General features: G+C 40.8%; 9 protein-coding genes and 1 pseudogene across 11 annotated transcripts in view; 6 read left to right on the top strand and 4 right to left on the bottom strand.

Moving 5' to 3' along the window:
• The window catches only part of LOC104784496, a 6,752-nt pseudogene extending 5,244 nt beyond the window's left edge, over positions 1 to 1,508 (top strand).
• Positions 1,453 to 3,721, bottom strand: LOC104788715 (protein SLOW WALKER 1-like). Its single transcript, XM_010514499.2, has 3 exons — positions 3,157 to 3,721; positions 2,355 to 2,457; positions 1,453 to 2,098 (listed from the first exon to the last, which is right to left on the bottom strand). Exons 1-3 carry the CDS (start codon positions 3,559 to 3,561, stop codon positions 1,584 to 1,586), a joined length of 1,023 nt encoding a protein of 340 aa, XP_010512801.1. The 5' UTR covers positions 3,562 to 3,721; the 3' UTR covers positions 1,453 to 1,583.
• LOC104784495 (pentatricopeptide repeat-containing protein At2g48000-like) lies at positions 4,010 to 6,097 on the bottom strand. Its single transcript, XM_010509523.2, has 2 exons — positions 5,667 to 6,097; positions 4,010 to 5,555 (listed from the first exon to the last, which is right to left on the bottom strand). Exons 1-2 carry the CDS (start codon positions 5,967 to 5,969, stop codon positions 4,407 to 4,409), a joined length of 1,452 nt encoding a protein of 483 aa, XP_010507825.1. The 5' UTR covers positions 5,970 to 6,097; the 3' UTR covers positions 4,010 to 4,406.
• Positions 6,713 to 9,958, top strand: LOC104784494 (probable LRR receptor-like serine/threonine-protein kinase RKF3). 2 transcript variants are annotated; one of them, XM_010509520.2, is made up of 4 exons: positions 6,713 to 8,754; positions 8,914 to 9,083; positions 9,279 to 9,410; positions 9,827 to 9,958. In XM_010509520.2, exons 1-2 carry the CDS (start codon positions 6,863 to 6,865, stop codon positions 8,924 to 8,926), a joined length of 1,905 nt encoding a protein of 634 aa, XP_010507822.1. In that variant the 5' UTR covers positions 6,713 to 6,862; the 3' UTR covers positions 8,927 to 9,083; positions 9,279 to 9,410; positions 9,827 to 9,958. The 2 variants fall into 2 exon arrangements, with proteins under 2 accessions (XP_010507822.1, XP_019101129.1); XM_019245584.1 differs by lacking the exon at positions 9,279 to 9,410 and having other exon boundaries at positions 9,827 to 9,904.
• On the top strand, positions 9,886 to 12,934 carry LOC104784493 (sugar transporter ERD6-like 7). The gene is given in 17 exon segments (XM_010509519.2): positions 9,886 to 10,030; positions 10,131 to 10,193; positions 10,281 to 10,370; positions 10,457 to 10,516; positions 10,636 to 10,701; positions 10,784 to 10,849; positions 10,929 to 11,004; positions 11,083 to 11,147; positions 11,230 to 11,322; positions 11,453 to 11,533; positions 11,632 to 11,716; positions 11,800 to 11,843; positions 11,933 to 11,995; positions 12,088 to 12,201; positions 12,284 to 12,343; positions 12,444 to 12,558; positions 12,649 to 12,934. Coding segments are annotated over 17 exon segments (1,398 nt in total). The 5' UTR covers positions 9,886 to 9,889; the 3' UTR covers positions 12,765 to 12,934.
• LOC104788714 (sugar transporter ERD6-like 7) lies at positions 13,195 to 15,161 on the top strand. Its single transcript, XM_010514498.2, has 11 exons — positions 13,195 to 13,202; positions 13,281 to 13,345; positions 13,428 to 13,520; positions 13,651 to 13,731; positions 13,830 to 13,914; positions 13,998 to 14,041; positions 14,131 to 14,193; positions 14,286 to 14,399; positions 14,482 to 14,541; positions 14,642 to 14,756; positions 14,847 to 15,161. Exons 3-11 carry the CDS (start codon positions 13,434 to 13,436, stop codon positions 14,960 to 14,962), a joined length of 765 nt encoding a protein of 254 aa, XP_010512800.2. The 5' UTR covers positions 13,195 to 13,202; positions 13,281 to 13,345; positions 13,428 to 13,433; the 3' UTR covers positions 14,963 to 15,161.
• Positions 15,568 to 17,352, top strand: LOC104788712 (sugar transporter ERD6-like 7). The gene is made up of 9 exons (XM_019245583.1): positions 15,568 to 15,711; positions 15,842 to 15,922; positions 16,021 to 16,105; positions 16,189 to 16,232; positions 16,322 to 16,384; positions 16,477 to 16,590; positions 16,673 to 16,732; positions 16,833 to 16,947; positions 17,038 to 17,352. The coding sequence occupies exons 1-9, from the start codon at positions 15,625 to 15,627 to the stop codon at positions 17,151 to 17,153; spliced, it is 765 nt and encodes a 254-aa protein (XP_019101128.1). The 5' UTR covers positions 15,568 to 15,624; the 3' UTR covers positions 17,154 to 17,352.
• LOC109133050 lies at positions 17,907 to 21,626 on the bottom strand. Of its 2 annotated transcripts, XM_019245582.1 has the most exons (5): positions 21,342 to 21,626; positions 20,978 to 21,185; positions 20,730 to 20,859; positions 20,477 to 20,630; positions 17,907 to 18,288 (listed from the first exon to the last, which is right to left on the bottom strand). In XM_019245582.1, exons 1-5 carry the CDS (start codon positions 21,395 to 21,397, stop codon positions 18,165 to 18,167), a joined length of 672 nt encoding a protein of 223 aa, XP_019101127.1. In that variant the 5' UTR covers positions 21,398 to 21,626; the 3' UTR covers positions 17,907 to 18,164. The 2 variants fall into 2 exon arrangements, with proteins under 2 accessions (XP_019101127.1, XP_019101126.1); XM_019245581.1 differs by lacking the exon at positions 17,907 to 18,288 and having other exon boundaries at positions 20,095 to 20,630; positions 21,342 to 21,618.
• LOC104784490 (sugar transporter ERD6-like 7) lies at positions 18,339 to 19,540 on the top strand. Its single transcript, XM_010509517.2, has 6 exons — positions 18,339 to 18,420; positions 18,510 to 18,572; positions 18,665 to 18,778; positions 18,861 to 18,920; positions 19,021 to 19,135; positions 19,226 to 19,540. The coding sequence occupies exons 1-6, from the start codon at positions 18,397 to 18,399 to the stop codon at positions 19,339 to 19,341; spliced, it is 492 nt and encodes a 163-aa protein (XP_010507819.1). The 5' UTR covers positions 18,339 to 18,396; the 3' UTR covers positions 19,342 to 19,540.
• LOC104784492 overlaps positions 21,446 to 21,720 on the bottom strand; it is a 3,454-nt gene continuing 3,179 nt past the window's right edge. The window contains exon 3 of the mRNA XM_019245150.1: positions 21,446 to 21,478. Coding sequence (XP_019100695.1) covers positions 21,446 to 21,478 — 33 coding nt within the window. The remainder of the gene's footprint in view (positions 21,479 to 21,720) is intronic.

Genomic DNA, 21,720 nt, shown 5'->3' with positions numbered 1-21,720 from the left:
TTGTTCTGATTTTCTACAAAACCCAGTCATTTCTTGATTTTCCGAATTACATATTAATTTTTGCCTGGCTTTGACACAGATGAGACAGATGAGGAGGATGAAAATAAGGACTACGCTGAAGAGACAAATATAGATGTTGCAGCCCTTGCTGCCTGCAAGTTGGTTATTAGTGATGTAGTGCCGAAGGTACTCACCAAGTGCATTTACATTGCTGCAATATCTTAGTTATGTACTGACACCTGCGATGTATTGATTGATGTCCACATATCATCAAAAAAAATTTAATGGATTCTTTTCTTTTGCAGGGCTATCTAGGACCAGAGATAATATCGCATCTTGGTATGCATGGACCTTGTGTAACAGGCATCATAAAGAATTTTATAACATGCTTAAGGAAAAAAGAAGATGACATCTCTAATATCTATCTGGAATCCTTGAAAAGGGTAAGCTTGGGACAAAGATGATATAATGGTCAACTATTATTTTCAGAAGATTCGAAGTTTTGTAGTCTTAGCAAATTGCTGACACTATGTAATTGGGCAGGCCTATCAACGGTATGCAACTGAACTTTCTAGTGGCGGTGAAGAATCCAGAGCAGAGAAATGTCTTGAAGTGTGCCGGGAGCTTGCAAGTGGGCTTTCAGGAATGTATATCGGTGCTGCTCGCAACAAATACAGATTGGAGATTTTGAGTGTGGTAAAGGAAGGTGTTGCGTATGTATTTAGGGACGCTCCAAAGCAACTGTTGTTTCTGGAAGTTGCTATCCTTCCATTTGCAACAAAACTCTCAGTGCCTGACATCGTTGACATGTAAGACTCACGACTTTCTGAGGAAGTAGGAAGCTCTCTACTAATAAATAACATTATATGTGCTCTTGTTTGCTCTGAACAGTAAGAGGGACGTTCAAGGGCGTATAGTGCATGTTAATACAGACGAAGATCCCAGCGGATGGCGTCCTTGCTTTACCTTCTTGGAGACCTTGGAGGAGAAATGCTTGAAAAACGAGGATTTACAAGGTATGTAATGTGCAGTCGCCAAGATCTGATTGGTTTAATCGATGCAGGTAGATGAGTATGATGTTATATGTCTGCAAACTTAGTCTCGGTTTATGATGATCCGTCCGTGTTGCAATTTTTCACAGACGACAAGGAAGCAGCAGCTGTAAGACGCAGGGGAAGGCCAAGAAAACGTCAGGAAACAGAGCGAAAGAGACTGTTTGATGAGGAAAGCGAAAGTGATGAGGATGAGTCTATCAGTGGCGGGTCAGACAGAGAAGATAAGATAGATGAGGACGCTCCTCTAATCGAGACGATTAGGTCTGCTGCACGACGGAGAGCGCTTAGGGGCGAACGGTCCAAGGGAGACTGACGGGTAAAGCTCTTATCATCAGTCTATATGTTCGTGGACATAATTAATGTATTTTAAAGTTTGCTTTAAGTTGATACAGTTATGGAACCCAACAAAACTGCTCTTTGTTATATAAATCCATCATTTCAAAGTTTAGATTACCATGACATATCATTAGCATAAAAAAAAAAACTGAAAGCATTAAAAAAGAAACAAACAAAACTTGCATTGATTCATCAACTCCTCCCAGCAATTCTCATCAGAGGAGCAAGAACACCCTGAATCTCTAGAAGAGACTGTTGTATCCTAATCTCCTGGTTAACCTCTCTCTTCAAGTTCCTGAGAAGTCCTTTAAATTCGTTTTTACCCTTGATGTCCTCAGCTCTCGTCTCCAAAACCTTCTTTGTCAATCCCATCAAGAATCCTGAATACCTCTGCACAGTGCAGTACCTTTGTAAGAAGCCTAGCAGCATTCCCAACTCGCTTTCCTCCATATTCGACACGCACTTCATCAACTTCCTCCTTGCCACTAATTCCTCCATCACTGCGACCACATTAGCCGGTTTCTTCTCCTCCAACACGGAGACCAGAGCCTCCTTGTGCCTGAACTTCTTCAACAGCTTATCGTGTCTTGTGAGCTTCAATCCTTTCTTCTCCTTGACCAAGTAATCCTCTTTGGATGGCTTCTCGCTCTGCCCTCTCTGGAAGTACCTGAAATACGTCGGCCTCAGCNCTCCAAAACAGTAGCAACCTTATCGGAATCGTGAGAGTAGCGCAACAATTGGTGTTTCAAGCCGGAAGTAAAATCAGAGGATTGATGGAAGGGAGGGTGTATAGGGGACCTGAAGAGGGTAAAGGAGAATGGGGTCAGAGTCTTCAATGTTGAAGAAGAGCCGCGAGATAGGCACAGCAGATCAGAGATTTGGGTTATCAGTGAGATTCTCCACATGCGCTTCTTCATGGAGACTTGAGTGATTGAGAGCTCGAGATCCCAAGTCGCGACATACGCACCTCTTCTTCCATCCACCGATCACCGTTGCTTGTTCGTAAGATTGGAACCACACCGTCGAGAGAGAGAGAGAGAGGTTTGTTCCTCGGCCCTTTTCCGTTCTAATGGGTTTCTTCAAACAGCTGTTTTTGGGCTTTTCAGTTATGAGGCCCATATGAAGAAACATTGTTCACTGATGTGCGTGCATTTGTAATTTGATTAGTTTCATTGGTCAAATGGAATATACGGGGGACTCGGTGTTTATTTATGGCCGGCCGCCATCACGTCACGTGTAGAGTAGTATAAGTTGTAGTAATTGTGAGCAGCTATGTATGAACAAGACTTGACTGTTCCCAATCCCAGGTGATCTTATTATGGATGGACTTATATTAATATAAATTTTGTCAAACAAACATTTAATAAAGAAAACAAGAATGCAAATAGGCAGGCTTGTAAAAATACTACGAAACAGAAATGAGAAAGTAAGACCTTTTTTCAGGGGGTTCCAATCAAAAGAATAATTAATATTATCATCATCACTCATGAGATTAGCGAGCGCACTGAGACGACCCGACGCATTGACTAATATCCAAGGAAGAAAGTGATTGGAAAGTTCTCTCATGCAATGCAACAAGATGATTATTATTACTAATAATGTCTTAGGTGGGACTAATAAGATTGGATTAGACATTATTTAGAAGAGGAATAATAATTAATATTTAATACTAGAAGAAAGAGAGAAGGAAGAAGACTCTGTAAAAGAATCTCTCTTGGGTTGGGGGACCTGTCAAATCAAATACTAATTAGTAAGTCTTTCNCGCGGTGTGGGAGCGGAGGGTACGGAGAGCCATGCGTTGCTTGATGTCGAAGACCTGGACAGTGCCGGAGAGATCGCAGGCGGCGAAAAGAGCGCCGTCGGAACGGAAACAGACGGAGGAGACAACATCACGGAAGGAGAAGCGGCGGGAGGAGGAAAGAGAGAGGGAGGAAAAGAGGGAGACGGAGGCGGAGTGAGCTACGGCCAAGGAGTGAGGGTGGACAGGAGAGAAAGCCAAGGCGGAGACGGAGGAGACGAGATTAGGAACGGGGTGAGGTTTGAAGGAGGACCAGTATCTGGATTCTGGAGTCTCCGATTCGGAAACAGGTTTAGCCGTTGATTTTGGTTTCACTGGAAAAACCTTTGACACTTGATGCTCATTGAGCCGAACACGAAGCTCTTCCTCCATTTCAGTAGTACAGGACCCAACCAGCCAGCCAGTAGAGAGCTGTTCAAGTAGCTTTGAAGAAGAAGAAGAAGAAAGCAGCGCAGAGAGGAAGAAGGAGGAAGAGGCTGGTTTTAGGGTTTAAGCAATGGCTTTTTGTCCCCCGGGGCCGGGGGATTATTCAATTAGACCATTTCTTTCTTTTTTTCCTTTTAAAAACAAAACAGCAAAAATTGAAAACCCAAACCACCGATAAAGCCCACTATAACGTACTACATTAGTAAAAGCCCAATACTTCGATGAGATCCACACAGGCTTTTTGCTTTGAAGAGACAGACGAATGAATGATAGTAAAATCCAGTTTCCGTAGTGACTGAGCCGATAAGTATGTATGTTTTTTTTTGCTACCTGTGAATTTTATAATGTTGTATGTAATAACTGGAGAATGGTCTGCCAACATGACAAGCAAGGATTCTCACAAACACTATTTGTTGTATTAATGAAAGAATCAAGCAAACAAGGAAGCTGTTTGATACCTATCAACAGAAAGACAATGACAAAATAACAACTTACACTGTATACAACCAACAAACATCTGCCAATGGAGACATATATTAACTTCTTCTTTCAACAATGGTTTAATAATTCCTTTGCTAATCGAATCCCTCTGGATGTGAGAGAGTAATGCAGACAATCCTTCCTAACATAATGCTGCTGGTACTCATCTCTCTTCCAACATTTCAATTATGTATCCTATTTTCCCATAATTCCTACTCTACTGCTGAGAGATTCTTATCGGGTTTCACTATACTGCCCAGCTGAGCTAACATGCAAGGTATGTGAAGTCAACAATGAGGTTCTGAAAATTGCTACATCGTTCCTGATGCAGGGACAGTTATAGCTTCAGGTAGCTCTCGTGGGAAATCATGTCCATGCTTTAACATCATTCCTGCGACTTGATTGACCTTATGTTCCTGTCCATGCGTTGCGTATACTCTATGCAGAATGCAAAGAGTCTTCTTGGACCGGCTTATGTTAAAACTTTCCATTTCAGAGAGCGCATTTTCCATCTCTTTAAAACGCTTTTGAGTTCCATACATGAGCATTAAGCCATGGAACATCGACCTGCTCATTCTCCATCCAGCAGAGTGAGCACGCTGCACGAATTTGGCAAGCTTATCTACCGCATTGCACCTGAAGTAACTTGCCACAATGGATCTCATAATCCCATCTGTCTCTATCTGGAGCCCTTTTGTAATAGCCTGGTCTATGAAGTTCTCCATGGCGTGTAGATTATCATCTTGTCCATAGAGCTGTATCAAGAGCACATACAACCAAGGCTTGTAACTTTTCTTGGGAATAAGCTTACATAAAGTCTTGATTTTTCTGATCCTATCCTTGTCTGAACTCCTGTAGTATGCACATATCATGGACTCGAGCAACTTAATCTCATTCCTGTCAACGTGACGCTTCACAGCTTGATACATTTCCTCCATCCGAACCAGATTACCCGAGTTTGCATACCCTCTGAGCATCAGCAAGTAAGTGGCAAGGGTAGGCTTGACGAGGCCGCCATGCTTCATGATCTGAAAAGTTGATTCCATCTTATCCCAACTCCAAGCATAGATATACCCAGCGATCAAGTTGTTGTAGGTGCTGGAATCGGGAAGGATTTTGAGTTGTTGAAGCTGGAGGAAAACTGCTTCCATTCGATCAACCATAATCAAACGGCCATAAACTGAAATGAGGATGTTATAAGTTGAGACTGATGGGGTAGAGTGCTCTTCTTGAGCTTCAAAGTCAAGGAAGAGCTGCTTGCATTGATCAGCCAAACCATTCCACATGTAAGCACCCATCAAAGCATTGTAGACGGAGGTTGTCTTTGCAGACTCGTCAAACAAGGAAAGGGCCATATCCACATTCTTCAATCTACCAGAAATAGTAATACCCTTGGCGTATTCATCAGCAGTCATAGGAACCCCATCGCGTAGTGCCTTGTTTCTTCTCCAGTCGAAGACCTGCAAGGCAACACCACACAGCAGCAAATAAGGATTTAAAAAAACAAAACAAGAGAGTAAATTTCCTGAATTCGAATACAGAGAGAGAGAGAGAGAGAGTCAAAAGCTTACCACTTGAGACAAAACGGGCCACGGACGTAACTGGCGGAGGAGCTCAACAAATGCGGCGCCTTGGATTTTGGTCGACTCCAAAACAGTAGCAACCTTATCGGAATCGTGAGAGTAGCGCAACAATTGGTGTTTCAAGCCGGAAGTAAAATCAGAGGATTGATGGAAGGGAGGGTGTATAGGGGACCTGAAGAGGGTAAAGGAGAATGGGGTCAGAGTCTTCAATGTTGAAGAAGAGCCGCGAGATAGGCACAGCAGATCAGAGATTTGGGTTATCAGTGAGATTCTCCACATGCGCTTCTTCATGGAGACTTGAGTGATTGAGAGCTCGAGATCCCAAGTCGCGACATACGCACCTCTTCTTCCATCCACCGATCACCGTTGCTTGTTCGTAAGATTGGAACCACACCGTCGAGAGAGAGAGAGAGAGGTTTGTTCCTCGGCCCTTTTCCGTTCTAATGGGTTTCTTCAAACAGCTGTTTTTGGGCTTTTCAGTTATGAGGCCCATATGAAGAAACATTGTTCACTGATGTGCGTGCATTTGTAATTTGATTAGTTTCATTGGTCAAATGGAATATACGGGGGACTCGGTGTTTATTTATGGCCGGCCGCCATCACGTCACGTGTAGAGTAGTATAAGTTGTAGTAATTGTGAGCAGCTATGTATGAACAAGACTTGACTGTTCCCAATCCCAGGTGATCTTATTATGGATGGACTTATATTAATATAAATTTTGTCAAACAAACATTTAATAAAGAAAACAAGAATGCAAATAGGCAGGCTTGTAAAAATACTACGAAACAGAAATGAGAAAGTAAGACCTTTTTTCAGGGGGTTCCAATCAAAAGAATAATTAATATTATCATCATCACTCATGAGATTAGCGAGCGCACTGAGACGACCCGACGCATTGACTAATATCCAAGGAAGAAAGTGATTGGAAAGTTCTCTCATGCAATGCAACAAGATGATTATTATTACTAATAATGTCTTAGGTGGGACTAATAAGATTGGATTAGACATTATTTAGAAGAGGAATAATAATTAATATTTAATACTAGAAGAAAGAGAGAAGGAAGAAGACTCTGTAAAAGAATCTCTCTTGGGTTGGGGGACCTGTCAAATCAAATACTAATTAGTAAGTCTTTCTTTTTCGTCTGCTTTGCCAGGGCAAGAAGATTTTTGTATAGATAGATAGATGTTGCTTCTCCGTGGTGGAATCGCCGCCGTCGTCGTCTTGATCCTCTTCTTCTCCTCCTTCTCCTCGTCTTTCGTGGCCGCTCAGAAGAAGAACTCGTCTTCTTCGTCGTGTCCTTTGGACTTTTCCATCCTCCAACCGTTCCGCCGTCCAGAACCGGATGGCCCAAACACATGCCAGTACCTCCTCCAAGGGCTACGGCTTCTTTACTCTAACCATCTCCGTAAAACAGGTTCCTTCCTCCCTCCCGCTGCTTCTGCCGCCTCTTGCTGGGATGCTCTTCAGTCTAACATCTCCGATTTTCTCCCTGCCTTCGATGTCCGATCAAAGTGTGGTTTCAAGACGCCGTGGATCTCTCAGGGATGCATGAACATCACCACCAGGTCTCACTTCGAATCCCTCATCCCTAATTCCTCCCTTTCCACCACCTTCATCCGCTGTAACACCTCTCTCCAGAGCAATACCCCTTGCGCCTCCTGCACTCAGAGCCTCTCCGCCGTTCAGGCCTATCTCAACGGCCCTTCCCTCGGTAACAATGTCTCCGACTGCTCTGCCTTCCCCTCTATCTACGCCGCTGCTTTCGCCAATTCCTTCGGTCCCACCGACTCTGGCACCGCCAAATGCTTGTTTCAGCTCGATTACGCCTCCTCCTCCTCCGGTGGTCATAATAATAACGCCAAGAAGCTCAAAATTGCAGTTTCCTTGTCTGTCTCTCTCGTCACCTCTGCTTTGGGTATCACCGCTTGGTTATTGTACTCCCGGCGGCTCAAGAAGAAGAAGAAGATAGTTTTCAAGCCTACTCAGTCTAGGCTAGATTCCATGAGCGAGAGCACCACTCTTGTCAAATTCAGCTTCGACGAGATCAAGAAAGCCACCAACAACTTCTCACGCCACAACATCATTGGCAAGGGAGGTTACGGGAACGTCTACAAAGGGGTCTTGCCCGACGCCACCCAGGTTGCTTTTAAGAGGTTCAAGAACTGCTCGGCTACAGGGGACGAGAACTTCGCTCACGAGGTCGAGGTCATCGCCAGCATACGCCACGTTAATCTCCTGGCCCTCAGAGGCTACTGTACAGCAACCACTCCTTACGAAGGCCACCAGAGGATCATTGTGTGTGATCTTGTCACTAACGGTAGTCTTCACGACCATCTCTTTGGAGACTTGAAGGAGACTCAGCTTTCCTGGCCCTTAAGGCAGAGGATCGCACTTGGCATGGCCAGAGGTCTCGCTTATCTTCACTACGGCGCACAGCCTTCCATTATCCACAGGGACATCAAGGCCAGCAACATTCTCTTGGACGAGAGATTCGAAGCCAAGGTTGCCGATTTCGGGCTGGCCAAGTTCAACCCCGAAGGAATGACGCATATGAGCACCCGTGTGGCCGGCACAATGGGATATGTGGCGCCAGAGTACGCACTCTACGGTCAGCTGACAGAGAAAAGCGATGTGTACAGCTTTGGAGTGGTGCTTCTGGAGCTTCTGAGCAGGAGAAAGGCGATCGTGACAGACGAGGAGGGTCAGCCTGTGTCAGTGGCAGACTGGGCATGGTCGCTGGTGAGAGAAGGCAGGACACTGGACGTGGTGGAAGACGGGATGCCAGAGAAGGGACCTCCAGAGGTTCTGGAGAAGTATGTGCTGATAGCGGTGCTGTGCTCTCACCCTCAGCTCCACGCAAGACCGACAATGGATCAAGTGGTGAAAATGCTGGAGAATAATGAGTTCACTGTAATCTCTATACCTCAACGGCCAATCCCTCTGGTGGCTTGTAGGGATGAGATTGACCGCTCTGTTAGTAGCAGCAGCGGCTCAGGGAAGCTCACTAGCCCCACGGGATATCAGGCCTTCTCCTTCGGAGGTGATGATATTGGACCCTCTGGGAACACAAATATGTAACCTCTGTCTGTTGTAGATATTAGTTTAGTGTGCATTCATTTCATTTCATTTTTTTGGTGCGAATGTCACTTACGTATAGTAGTATTTAGACTGTTGTTCCAATAAAGTCACCCGTTGTAACATTTTTGAACTTTTTTATCGGATGCTATACACAGGTTCTTGAATTAGTGTACGTATCACATGTAAGGCGACAAAAGCTTGATAGAAAAAGTAAGACACGAAAGATACGGAGGAGGTCCCTGATGAGATATACACGTACAGCATTTTCATTGATTCTCTCCGGTGTATTCCCCTCCGCTACCGTCATAACAATCAAATTTTGCTGGTGGGTTATCTTTAATTCTTCTATTATGTTTTTCTGCTAATTTTATCTTCAAGGATCGATCGAGTTACATAACTCATAAGCAAGTAGGATCGCTATATCATTAACAGTCACGTGTTCGGATGTGAACAAGAAAGAATAAAGAAGACAGATCTGATCTCTGCCTGATATTTTCTGTTTTCTTGGATGAATTCATAGGATTCCCAGAAAAAAACTGAGATCAAGTTTTTGACAAGAGGCCAAAGACATCACGTGTCTGTCTCTGTCCAATCCACGCCAGCCACTAAAAGCATGTGTTTGAATGCATTTGCGTATTCAGATTTACTTCTTGTAAGACATCTTTTTTTTTTTTAATGTGAATTTGCTTAGTAGTATGTATCTTACAGATTATGTTTGTTAGTACACAGAGTATTCGTTTAATGGATATGGATATTAGTTTATGTACTCAAGTTTTGTTTGAACTCCCCCCAAGTGGCTCAACATGGTCATTAGCTATATTCTAATCTAATGGTTATCACACACAAAATGAGACCCAAATTTTGGATTTTATTCCATGTTTGCTCTTATATTTATTCAGGAAAAAGACAGAAAACAGCTTTCATCTTTTCGTAACAAATCTCACAATGCTTTCTTGCCTAAAGGGTCACTATTACCTATAAAAAAGTTATCTTTAAATCTCGTCCTCCCCTTTTCCAGTTTGCTCTTCTTTTGTATGTTTCTGTCTCCTTACTCAACTTTTGCTTCAGGCTTCGTCTCTTTTGCAGTTTTGAGTTAGTACTAGTCCACAAGGGAGATATACATAATAATACATGAAGATGTCCAAGGCTAGTGATGGCGTCAGAGAACCATTGGTGCACAAGGATATGGCTGGATCATAACCGGAGCAGCCATGGATGGTTTATCTCAGCACATTTGTTGCGGTCTGTGGCTCTTTTGCGTTTGGCTCTTGTGTAAGTGAAGCTAGATCCATGGAAGTATCACCAACTGGTCTAAAAAGGCGGGGTTCTCTTCACCTGATGAACTTTATACTAAAATTTTGTTTTGATTCAGGCGGGGTTCTCTTCACCCACTCAGGCTGCAATTAGGAATGACCTTTCACTGACTATAGCTGAGGTACATACATAATCCTTCAAGGAAAGAATGTAAAGCTTCAACTGATCACTGAAACTTGCTTACTTTTCTCTACCTTGGATTCCGCAGTTTTCACTCTTTGGCTCTTTACTAACTTTTGGCGCAATGATTGGGGCTATAACAAGCGGGCCTATAGCTGATTTAGTTGGAAGAAAGGGGGTAAGTGAACTTTTTTTACCATAGCCGCCTTTAATTCTGTTGTTGTTGACTATATGCCTACTTACTTGTGGTGGATTTGTACTCAGGCGATGAGAGTTTCTTCTGCATTTTGCGTAGTCGGGTGGCTAGCAATCTTCTTTGCCAAGGTCTTACTCATGATCCCAAAAAGTGCCTACGAGGCTCTTATATATATATATATATATATATATATATATTCTGTGCCTAATGTATCTCTCTTTCTGTTAAATGGTGTCTCATTCAAAAGGGAGTAGTGACTCTGGACCTCGGAAGACTGGCAACGGGATATGGAATGGGAGCATTCTCCTATGTGGTGAGCCCCCTCAGGTTGATATATTATTTATTCAACATCTAGCTATATATATCCATGCTAATAATTAATAAGGTGATGGTAGGTACCAATATTTATAGCAGAAATTGCACCTAAAACCTTCCGAGGGGCTCTAACCACACTGAATCAGGTAAAGAAGATCTTTTGTGTCGTCGTCTCCCTTATTGTGTTAGGGAACTCTGAATCCAAGTTACCCTCTTGTGTTGCAGATTCTGATCTGCACTGGAGTGTCGGTTTCCTTCATTATAGGCACACTAGTGACGTGGAGGGTCTTAGCATTAATAGGTACGGAATCTATGTACTCCCTACCCTAAGTAGCAAGTAGGACTCCATGTGATGTAATAATGCGCAATGTGACTACAGGAATCATCCCATGCGCTGCATCCTTTCTTGGCCTCTTTTTAATCCCTGAGTCTCCAAGATGGCTGGTAAGAAGTCACCGTAAAATAAAAGGCACGCACATGCATCTTTTCTTGTGAAATTTAGTCGTACATGCATGTGTTATCATAGGCAAAGATGGGGCGTGATGCGGAGTTTGAAGCTGCGCTGAGGAAGCTCCGAGGGGAGAAGGCTGATATTTCGCAGGAGGCGGCAGAGATTCAGGTTTTGGAATCTTCATTCTTGTCTTCTTGAATCTCATCATAATCTGATGAAATAATCAAAAAAAAAAAAGCTCTGTTCTTGTAACAAGCCTTTCATTTCACCATATATATCTCAATGATTTTTTTGACAGGATTATATCGAAACTCTGGAAAGGCTACCGAAAGCTAAGATGTTGGATTTGTTTCAGAGGAGATACATACGCTCTGTTCTTGTAACACACACACGCTTTCTTTCACCATAATTAAATATCAAATCTTAATTATTTGGCCACGATTTCAAATCACCAATTTGCATGCTTTGTTGGAGCAGATAGCATTCGGGTTAATGGTGTTTCAGCAGTTTGGAGGAATCAACGGAATATGTTTTTACACGAGCTCGATATTTGAGCAAGCAGGTAATATAATATTAATACATAGAGATTCTTGATTTATATATTAACTTGTATCATCTAATCAGCCATATCTTTTGTGTCGTCAGGTTTCCCCACAAGACTTGGGATGATAATATATGCTGTGCTTCAGGTTCCCCCACCTTATTATTTTTCTACTAATTTATAGTCTACAAAAGGATTCTTACTCTCTTTTTTAAATTTGTCCGCAAACCAAACCAGGTGGTAATCACTGCGCTTAATGCACCAATAGTTGACAGAGCCGGAAGAAAGCCGTTGCTACTGGTATATACATAAACAAAAAGAGCCTTCAAAAGATTTTGGCAGAGAGGATCATAACAGAACATAACATAACTAACTCGAATGACTTGTGGCAGGTTTCTGCGACAGGTTTAGTGGTAGGTTGTTTGATCACAGCAGTCTCTTTCTATCTCAAGGTTCACAACTTGGCACAGGAAGCAGTCCCGGTCCTGGCTGTTGTTGGTATTATGGTAAGTGATATTTTCAGCAACACAAATTGATTTGTTGATTAGCAAGCACCAAAAGTAAAATGGTGGGGTGGGGTGAGAACAGGTGTACATAGGATCGTTCTCAGCAGGCATGGGAGCCATGCCGTGGGTGGTCATGTCTGAGGTAATTAAATGTTGTCATCCCTGAGAGGGACTTAATTTATACATTACTTCTTACTTGATATAATATCAGATATTTAATAAACCAATTCCGACTGTTGCAGATATTTCCCATAAACATAAAAGGAGTAGCAGGAGGCATGGCGACGCTGGTGAATTGGTTTGGAGCGTGGGCCGTTTCTTACACTTTCAACTTCCTCATGTCCTGGAGCTCTTACGGTACGGTAACTCTCTCTCAAATCATATTTACTTTAATCTCAGATTTCCCTGCCAATCCTAAAACAATGAAAACAATATATGTTGCTGCAGGAACTTTCATCATTTACGCTGCCATTAACGCCCTGGCCATCGTCTTCGTCATTGTCATCGTGCCTGAAACGAAAGGGAAGACACTGGAGCAGATCCAAGCTGTGGTCAATCCATAGTCCACATGATGTTATTTTTACTAGGTGTTCTCTTATCTATTTAACAATTGGGACCTAAAGTAGCAATCTTGAACCTCTTTGCTTTTTAATGAATTGTTATCAATCCCTCTCGCTTTCTATTAATTGTCTTATTGATACGCACTTTCGAGTTCAAAAGGCGGATCCTTAGATTTTTGATGTTTTCCATAGTTCCTATATATATCCTCTGTAACTGTAATCTTTCATTGCAAGAGTCTTCTCGATCGTTGCTAACAAAAGAGAGAATGTATATTCAAAGAAACCAAAACCTTACAGAGAAGACTCTTCAAGAGTACTCGTATTACCCGGCCGATTCATTATTATTGCTTTCCTATACTAGTATCAGATATGTGGAGAGATTTATTTTTTATCTTTATTGTCCCCAGTATTCAGTCATCCATTACTNCTTAGCATTAATAGGTACGGAATCTATGTACTCCCTACCCTAAGTAGCAAGTAGGACTCCATGTGATGTAATAATGCGCAATGTGACTACAGGAATCATCCCATGCGCTGCATCCTTTCTTGGCCTCTTTTTAATCCCTGAGTCTCCAAGATGGCTGGTAAGAAGTCACCGTAAAATAAAAGGCACGCACATGCATCTTTTCTTGTGAAATTTAGTCGTACATGCATGTGTTATCATAGGCAAAGATGGGGCGTGATGCGGAGTTTGAAGCTGCGCTGAGGAAGCTCCGAGGGGAGAAGGCTGATATTTCGCAGGAGGCGGCAGAGATTCAGGTTTTGGAATCTTCATTCTTGTCTTCTTGAATCTCATCATAATCTGATGAAATAATCAAAAAAAAAAAAGCTCTGTTCTTGTAACAAGCCTTTCATTTCACCATATATATCTCAATGATTTTTTTGACAGGATTATATCGAAACTCTGGAAAGGCTACCGAAAGCTAAGATGTTGGATTTGTTTCAGAGGAGATACATACGCTCTGTTCTTGTAACACACACACGCTTTCTTTCACCATAATTAAATATCAAATCTTAATTATTTGGCCACGATTTCAAATCACCAATTTGCATGCTTTGTTGGAGCAGATAGCATTCGGGTTAATGGTGTTTCAGCAGTTTGGAGGAATCAACGGAATATGTTTTTACACGAGCTCGATATTTGAGCAAGCAGGTAATATAATATTAATACATAGAGATTCTTGATTTATATATTAACTTGTATCATCTAATCAGCCATATCTTTTGTGTCGTCAGGTTTCCCCACAAGACTTGGGATGATAATATATGCTGTGCTTCAGGTTCCCCCACCTTATTATTTTTCTACTAATTTATAGTCTACAAAAGGATTCTTACTCTCTTTTTTAAATTTGTCCGCAAACCAAACCAGGTGGTAATCACTGCGCTTAATGCACCAATAGTTGACAGAGCCGGAAGAAAGCCGTTGCTACTGGTATATACATAAACAAAAAGAGCCTTCAAAAGATTTTGGCAGAGAGGATCATAACAGAACATAACATAACTAACTCGAATGACTTGTGGCAGGTTTCTGCGACAGGTTTAGTGGTAGGTTGTTTGATCACAGCAGTCTCTTTCTATCTCAAGGTTCACAACTTGGCACAGGAAGCAGTCCCGGTCCTGGCTGTTGTTGGTATTATGGTAAGTGATATTTTCAGCAACACAAATTGATTTGTTGATTAGCAAGCACCAAAAGTAAAATGGTGGGGTGGGGTGAGAACAGGTGTACATAGGATCGTTCTCAGCAGGCATGGGAGCCATGCCGTGGGTGGTCATGTCTGAGGTAATTAAATGTTGTCATCCCTGAGAGGGACTTAATTTATACATTACTTCTTACTTGATATAATATCAGATATTTAATAAACCAATTCCGACTGTTGCAGATATTTCCCATAAACATAAAAGGAGTAGCAGGAGGCATGGCGACGCTGGTGAATTGGTTTGGAGCGTGGGCCGTTTCTTACACTTTCAACTTCCTCATGTCCTGGAGCTCTTACGGTACGGTAACTCTCTCTCAAATCATATTTACTTTAATCTCAGATTTCCCTGCCAATCCTAAAACAATGAAAACAATATATGTTGCTGCAGGAACTTTCATCATTTACGCTGCCATTAACGCCCTGGCCATCGTCTTCGTCATTGTCATCGTGCCTGAAACGAAAGGGAAGACACTGGAGCAGATCCAAGCTGTGGTCAATCCATAGTCCACATGATGTTATTTTTACTAGGTGTTCTCTTATCTATTTAACAATTGGGACCTAAAGTAGCAATCTTGAACCTCTTTGCTTTTTAATGAATTGTTATCAATCCCTCTCGCTTTCTATTAATTGTCTTATTGATACGCACTTTCGAGTTCAAAAGGCGGATCCTTAGATTTTTGATGTTTTCCATAGTTCCTATATATATCCTCTGTAACTGTAATCTTTCATTGCAAGAGTCTTCTCGATCGTTGCTAACAAAAGAGAGAATGTATATTCAAAGAAACCAAAACCTTACAGAGAAGACTCTTCAAGAGTACTCGTATTACCCGGCCGATTCATTATTATTGCTTTCCTATACTAGTATCAGATATGTGGAGAGATTTATTTTTTATCTTTATTGTCCCCAGTATTCAGTCATCCATTACTTGGTGTAGTAATTTCTTTAATATATTTGCACCTACAAGTACAACATGGTTTGAGATTTATTTACACGATCGATAAAAATGGTTATATCTATTTTTGCCTCTACAAATAAAGGACATTTATCTATAAAATCATGTTACAGTTGTGTAGCCTGCGAATGANTCACCGTAAAATAAAAGGCACGCACATGCATCTTTTCTTGTGAAATTTAGTCGTACATGCATGTGTTATCATAGGCAAAGATGGGGCGTGATGCGGAGTTTGAAGCTGCGCTGAGGAAGCTCCGAGGGGAGAAGGCTGATATTTCGCAGGAGGCGGCAGAGATTCAGGTTTTGGAATCTTCATTCTTGTCTTCTTGAATCTCATCATAATCTGATGAAATAATCAAAAAAAAAAAAGCTCTGTTCTTGTAACAAGCCTTTCATTTCACCATATATATCTCAATGATTTTTTTGACAGGATTATATCGAAACTCTGGAAAGGCTACCGAAAGCTAAGATGTTGGATTTGTTTCAGAGGAGATACATACGCTCTGTTCTTGTAACACACACACACTTTCTTTCACCATAATTAAATATCAAATCTTAATTATTTGGCCACGATTTCAAATCACCAATTTGCATGCTTTGTTGGAGCAGATAGCATTCGGGTTAATGGTGTTTCAGCAGTTTGGAGGAATCAACGGAATATGTTTTTACACGAGCTCGATATTTGAGCAAGCAGGTAATATAATATTAATACATAGAGATTCTTGATTTATATATTAACTTGTATCATCTAATCAGCCATATCTTTTGTGTCGTCAGGTTTCCCCACAAGACTTGGGATGATAATATATGCTGTGCTTCAGGTTCCCCCACCTTATTATTTTTCTACTAATTTATAGTCTACAAAAGGATTCTTACTCTCTTTTTTAAATTTGTCCGCAAACCAAACCAGGTGGTAATCACTGCGCTTAATGCACCAATAGTTGACAGAGCCGGAAGAAAGCCGTTGCTACTGGTATATACATAAACAAAAAGAGCCTTCAAAAGATTTTGGCAGAGAGGATCATAACAGAACATAACATAACTAACTCGAATGACTTGTGGCAGGTTTCTGCGACAGGTTTAGTGGTAGGTTGTTTGATCACAGCAGTCTCTTTCTATCTCAAGGTTCACAACTTGGCACAGGAAGCAGTCCCGGTCCTGGCTGTTGTTGGTATTATGGTAAGTGATATTTTCAGCAACACAAATTGATTTGTTGATTAGCAAGCACCAAAAGTAAAATGGTGGGGTGGGGTGAGAACAGGTGTACATAGGATCGTTCTCAGCAGGCATGGGAGCCATGCCGTGGGTGGTCATGTCTGAGGTAATTAAATGTTGTCATCCCTGAGAGGGACTTAATTTATACATTACTTCTTACTTGATATAATATCAGATATTTAATAAACCAATTCCGACTGTTGCAGATATTTCCCATAAACATAAAAGGAGTAGCAGGAGGCATGGCGACGCTGGTGAATTGGTTTGGAGCGTGGGCCGTTTCTTACACTTTCAACTTCCTCATGTCCTGGAGCTCTTACGGTACGGTAACTCTCTCTCAAATCATATTTACTTTAATCTCAGATTTCCCTGCCAATCCTAAAACAATGAAAACAATATATGTTGCTGCAGGAACTTTCATCATTTACGCTGCCATTAACGCCCTGGCCATCGTCTTCGTCATTGTCATCGTGCCTGAAACGAAAGGGAAGACACTGGAGCAGATCCAAGCTGTGGTCAATCCATAGTCCACATGATGTTATTTTTACTAGGTGTTCTCTTATCTATTTAACAATTGGGACCTAAAGTAGCAATCTTGAACCTCTTTGCTTTTTAATGAATTGTTATCAATCCCTCTCGCTTTCTATTAATTGTCTTATTGATACGCACTTTCGAGTTCAAAAGGCGGATCCTTAGATTTTTGATGTTTTCCATAGTTCCTATATATATCCTCTGTAACTGTAATCTTTCATTGCAAGAGTCTTCTCGATCGTTGCTAACAAAAGAGAGAATGTATATTCAAAGAAACCAAAACCTTACAGAGAAGACTCTTCAAGAGTACTCGTATTACCCGGCCGATTCATTATTATTGCTTTCCTATACTAGTATCAGATATGTGGAGAGATTTATTTTTTATCTTTATTGTCCCCAGTATTCAGTCATCCATTACTTGGTGTAGTAATTTCTTTAATATATTTGCACCTACAAGTACAACATGGTTTGAGATTTATTTACACGATCGATAAAAATGGTTATATCTATTTTTGCCTCTACAAATAAAGGACATTTATCTATAAAATCATGTTACAGTTGTGTAGCCTGCGAATGAAGTTAACTTAGCTCGAGGCCGTATAGAAACTCGAGTCACAGTTATGGCAAATTAAGGTCTTAGCTTCAAAGTCATATCTTATCAACTCACCAACTTGGACCATTTCTTCTTCCTTTTCCGTCAATTTATTAAAGAAAGTTAATCTTCATTATACTGAGAAACTAAAAAATGATAAAAGTAAGGAAGAGTTTTTTTATTCACTCATGCATACAATAAATACGTATCGGTTAAACAAGCCAACATTAAAACAGACCAAAAGAATGTAAAAAAAAAAATAGCTAGGCGAAAGTAAATCAGACTTCATGGTCCAGCACAGAGACATCCGCAGCTATGATACACGGATATCAAATTGTGTTAATAAGCATTCCCAAAAAAAACGTACGTGTTATGTAAACATTTTGTAGTACTATATATATAATCTAGAGATTGTTCACGCCTTATAGTAATGCGTCCTCCACGAGGCCTTTGTGAGAGACGAGTTATTATTATACATAGTCGTTGAAACTCTCTGCTGTTTGGGTCTAATCGGTCGTTGCTCGTCGACGTTGATCGATCTAGCTTTGANTAATATTAATACATAGAGATTCTTGATTTATATATTAACTTGTATCATCTAATCAGCCATATCTTTTGTGTCGTCAGGTTTCCCCACAAGACTTGGGATGATAATATATGCTGTGCTTCAGGTTCCCCCACCTTATTATTTTTCTACTAATTTATAGTCTACAAAAGGATTCTTACTCTCTTTTTTAAATTTGTCCGCAAACCAAACCAGGTGGTAATCACTGCGCTTAATGCACCAATAGTTGACAGAGCCGGAAGAAAGCCGTTGCTACTGGTATATACATAAACAAAAAGAGCCTTCAAAAGATTTTGGCAGAGAGGATCATAACAGAACATAACATAACTAACTCGAATGACTTGTGGCAGGTTTCTGCGACAGGTTTAGTGGTAGGTTGTTTGATCACAGCAGTCTCTTTCTATCTCAAGGTTCACAACTTGGCACAGGAAGCAGTCCCGGTCCTGGCTGTTGTTGGTATTATGGTAAGTGATATTTTCAGCAACACAAATTGATTTGTTGATTAGCAAGCACCAAAAGTAAAATGGTGGGGTGGGGTGAGAACAGGTGTACATAGGATCGTTCTCAGCAGGCATGGGAGCCATGCCGTGGGTGGTCATGTCTGAGGTAATTAAATGTTGTCATCCCTGAGAGGGACTTAATTTATACATTACTTCTTACTTGATATAATATCAGATATTTAATAAACCAATTCCGACTGTTGCAGATATTTCCCATAAACATAAAAGGAGTAGCAGGAGGCATGGCGACGCTGGTGAATTGGTTTGGAGCGTGGGCCGTTTCTTACACTTTCAACTTCCTCATGTCCTGGAGCTCTTACGGTACGGTAACTCTCTCTCAAATCATATTTACTTTAATCTCAGATTTCCCTGCCAATCCTAAAACAATGAAAACAATATATGTTGCTGCAGGAACTTTCATCATTTACGCTGCCATTAACGCCCTGGCCATCGTCTTCGTCATTGTCATCGTGCCTGAAACGAAAGGGAAGACACTGGAGCAGATCCAAGCTGTGGTCAATCCATAGTCCACATGATGTTATTTTTACTAGGTGTTCTCTTATCTATTTAACAATTGGGACCTAAAGTAGCAATCTTGAACCTCTTTGCTTTTTAATGAATTGTTATCAATCCCTCTCGCTTTCTATTAATTGTCTTATTGATACGCACTTTCGAGTTCAAAAGGCGGATCCTTAGATTTTTGATGTTTTCCATAGTTCCTATATATATCCTCTGTAACTGTAATCTTTCATTGCAAGAGTCTTCTCGATCGTTGCTAACAAAAGAGAGAATGTATATTCAAAGAAACCAAAACCTTACAGAGAAGACTCTTCAAGAGTACTCGTATTACCCGGCCGATTCATTATTATTGCTTTCCTATACTAGTATCAGATATGTGGAGAGATTTATTTTTTATCTTTATTGTCCCCAGTATTCAGTCATCCATTACTTGGTGTAGTAATTTCTTTAATATATTTGCACCTACAAGTACAACATGGTTTGAGATTTATTTACACGATCGATAAAAATGGTTATATCTATTTTTGCCTCTACAAATAAAGGACATTTATCTATAAAATCATGTTACAGTTGTGTAGCCTGCGAATGAAGTTAACTTAGCTCGAGGCCGTATAGAAACTCGAGTCACAGTTATGGCAAATTAAGGTCTTAGCTTCAAAGTCATATCTTATCAACTCACCAACTTGGACCATTTCTTCTTCCTTTTCCGTCAATTTATTAAAGAAAGTTAATCTTCATTATACTGAGAAACTAAAAAATGATAAAAGTAAGGAAGAGTTTTTTTATTCACTCATGCATACAATAAATACGTATCGGTTAAACAAGCCAACATTAAAACAGACCAAAAGAATGTAAAAAAAAAAATAGCTAGGCGAAAGTAAATCAGACTTCATGGTCCAGCACAGAGACATCCGCAGCTATGATACACGGATATCAAATTGTGTTAATAAGCATTCCCAAAAAAAACGTACGTGTTATGTAAACATTTTGTAGTACTATATATATAATCTAGAGATTGTTCACGCCTTATAGTAATGCGTCCTCCACGAGGCCTTTGTGAGAGACGAGTTATTATTATACATAGTCGTTGAAACTCTCTGCTGTTTGGGTCTAATCGGTCGTTGCTCGTCGACGTTGATCGATCTAGCTTTGACAACATCGACTTTCACTATGTGATGGTCCGAGGTTCCTTTTGAAGACAACACCGAATATGACCCTGGCACGAACTGGTACGGTGAGTCCGAGGAAGCAAGTATGTAGTCAACGCGTGTCCCGTACTTGCATGTCCCTTGTACACCTGTCATACGTTTCATTGGTGATTAAGACTATAATTAATTAACCAAGATAAGAAATTAATTAACAGCTAGCGCAGTTGTTTGACGGTACGCTCACTAACTTTGGCCTTTGGCGACCACAACCACAGATTCGCATTCTCCAGCAAAGTCCTTAGCGTCAGTGTATTCTTTGCTCTTTAAGAATCTCATCACTTGCGCTTTTGGTATCGGCTTACCCATCTCTTCGTAGTACTATATATTAGATTGATTCATTGAAATTAAACGAACGAACAGCTTAAAATTATACTAGATGCATGCATAATATATATTGCTAGCTAATGTTAATGTATACAACAAATACATATATTACCTTGACGATGTCGGTCCATCTCTCAGGGGAGTAATCGGATTCGTCGAGAGAATTGAGAGCACCAGCGAGTATGTGAGGTACGTTGGTAGATCGGATAATAGCATCAACTTGCTTCATTCTCCACTTCTCGTCCAAGTGATCAAAATGAGTACAGTGAAATTCCACTTCCCCGCTCCCCGGAACATCTATGCTCGCCTTCAACACGTTCCTATTATCAAAATATCAATCAAATGAACCCTAATTAACAATATAATTATCTATTAAGGGGCAACAAAATCGAACGCGTACGCACTAGCTAAGCTAGGTATCTTTCTTACAAGAAAAACAAAATTTATACTAACTAACACGCAAATAATACCACCACCTTTTTCTCTGTCTGCCACCATTTTGATTAAAATTATATAATTTTTGAAAAAACATTTATTTATTGTGAATTTGGTAGAAAAAGAAATTTGCCAAGAAAATATGTCACAGGAGCCCCGGCCATGAGATATCTTTATACTAAAAATAACAATAATAAAAATTCAGACAAAAGTATATGTATTGACATTCGAAGCTGTCCCTAAGAATATACAGCTGTTATGAGAGTCAATTCACAGGAAAAAAAAACTGAGTGTGCATTGTTTATACGTGTTTGTGCATATGTGTTTGTAATGTATTTGATACTCTCACGAGACGACCATGACTACTAGGTTCTTATTGGTACAAAAGTCGCCGCACATCATAATCCATTTATAATATAA

Source organism: Camelina sativa, chromosome 5, assembly GCF_000633955.1.
Source record: "Camelina sativa cultivar DH55 chromosome 5, Cs, whole genome shotgun sequence".
NCBI classification, from domain to species: domain Eukaryota; kingdom Viridiplantae; phylum Streptophyta; class Magnoliopsida; order Brassicales; family Brassicaceae; genus Camelina; species Camelina sativa.
Note: the sequence above shows the minus strand (reverse complement) of the source record. Positions and strands in the feature narration are given on the sequence as shown.

Excerpts from the sequence above, each read along its gene's own strand:
- LOC104784495 (XM_010509523.2), bottom strand. The coding sequence starts at position 5,969 with ATGAAGAAGCGCATGTGGAGAATCTCACTGATAACCCAAATCTCTGAT. Across the intron at positions 5,556-5,666 it reads GGCCCGTTTTGTCTCAAGTG|GTCTTCGACTGGAGAAGAAA; the intron begins GTAAGCTTTTGA and ends GTTGCCTTGCAG.
- LOC104784494 (XM_010509520.2), top strand. The coding sequence starts at position 6,863 with ATGTTGCTTCTCCGTGGTGGAATCGCCGCCGTCGTCGTCTTGATCCTC.
- LOC104788714 (XM_010514498.2), top strand. The coding sequence starts at position 13,434 with ATGGGGCGTGATGCGGAGTTTGAAGCTGCGCTGAGGAAGCTCCGAGGG. Across the intron at positions 13,732-13,829 it reads GATACATACGCTCTGTTCTT|ATAGCATTCGGGTTAATGGT; the intron begins GTAACACACACA and ends TTGTTGGAGCAG. Across the intron at positions 14,542-14,641 it reads CGTGGGTGGTCATGTCTGAG|ATATTTCCCATAAACATAAA; the intron begins GTAATTAAATGT and ends CGACTGTTGCAG.
- LOC104788712 (XM_019245583.1), top strand. The coding sequence starts at position 15,625 with ATGGGGCGTGATGCGGAGTTTGAAGCTGCGCTGAGGAAGCTCCGAGGG. Across the intron at positions 15,712-15,841 it reads AGGAGGCGGCAGAGATTCAG|GATTATATCGAAACTCTGGA; the intron begins GTTTTGGAATCT and ends TTTTTTTGACAG. Across the intron at positions 16,233-16,321 it reads TAATATATGCTGTGCTTCAG|GTGGTAATCACTGCGCTTAA; the intron begins GTTCCCCCACCT and ends AAACCAAACCAG.
- LOC104784490 (XM_010509517.2), top strand. The coding sequence starts at position 18,397 with ATGATAATATATGCTGTGCTTCAG. Across the intron at positions 18,573-18,664 it reads GAAGAAAGCCGTTGCTACTG|GTTTCTGCGACAGGTTTAGT; the intron begins GTATATACATAA and ends GACTTGTGGCAG. Across the intron at positions 19,136-19,225 it reads CATGTCCTGGAGCTCTTACG|GAACTTTCATCATTTACGCT; the intron begins GTACGGTAACTC and ends ATGTTGCTGCAG.
- LOC109133050 (XM_019245582.1), bottom strand. The coding sequence starts at position 21,397 with ATGTTTTTTCAAAAATTATATAATTTTAATCAAAATGGTGGCAGACAG. Across the intron at positions 21,186-21,341 it reads GGTGGCAGACAGAGAAAAAG|GAACGTGTTGAAGGCGAGCA; the intron begins GTGGTGGTATTA and ends TTTTGATAATAG. Across the intron at positions 20,860-20,977 it reads GATGGACCGACATCGTCAAG|TACTACGAAGAGATGGGTAA; the intron begins GTAATATATGTA and ends TCTAATATATAG.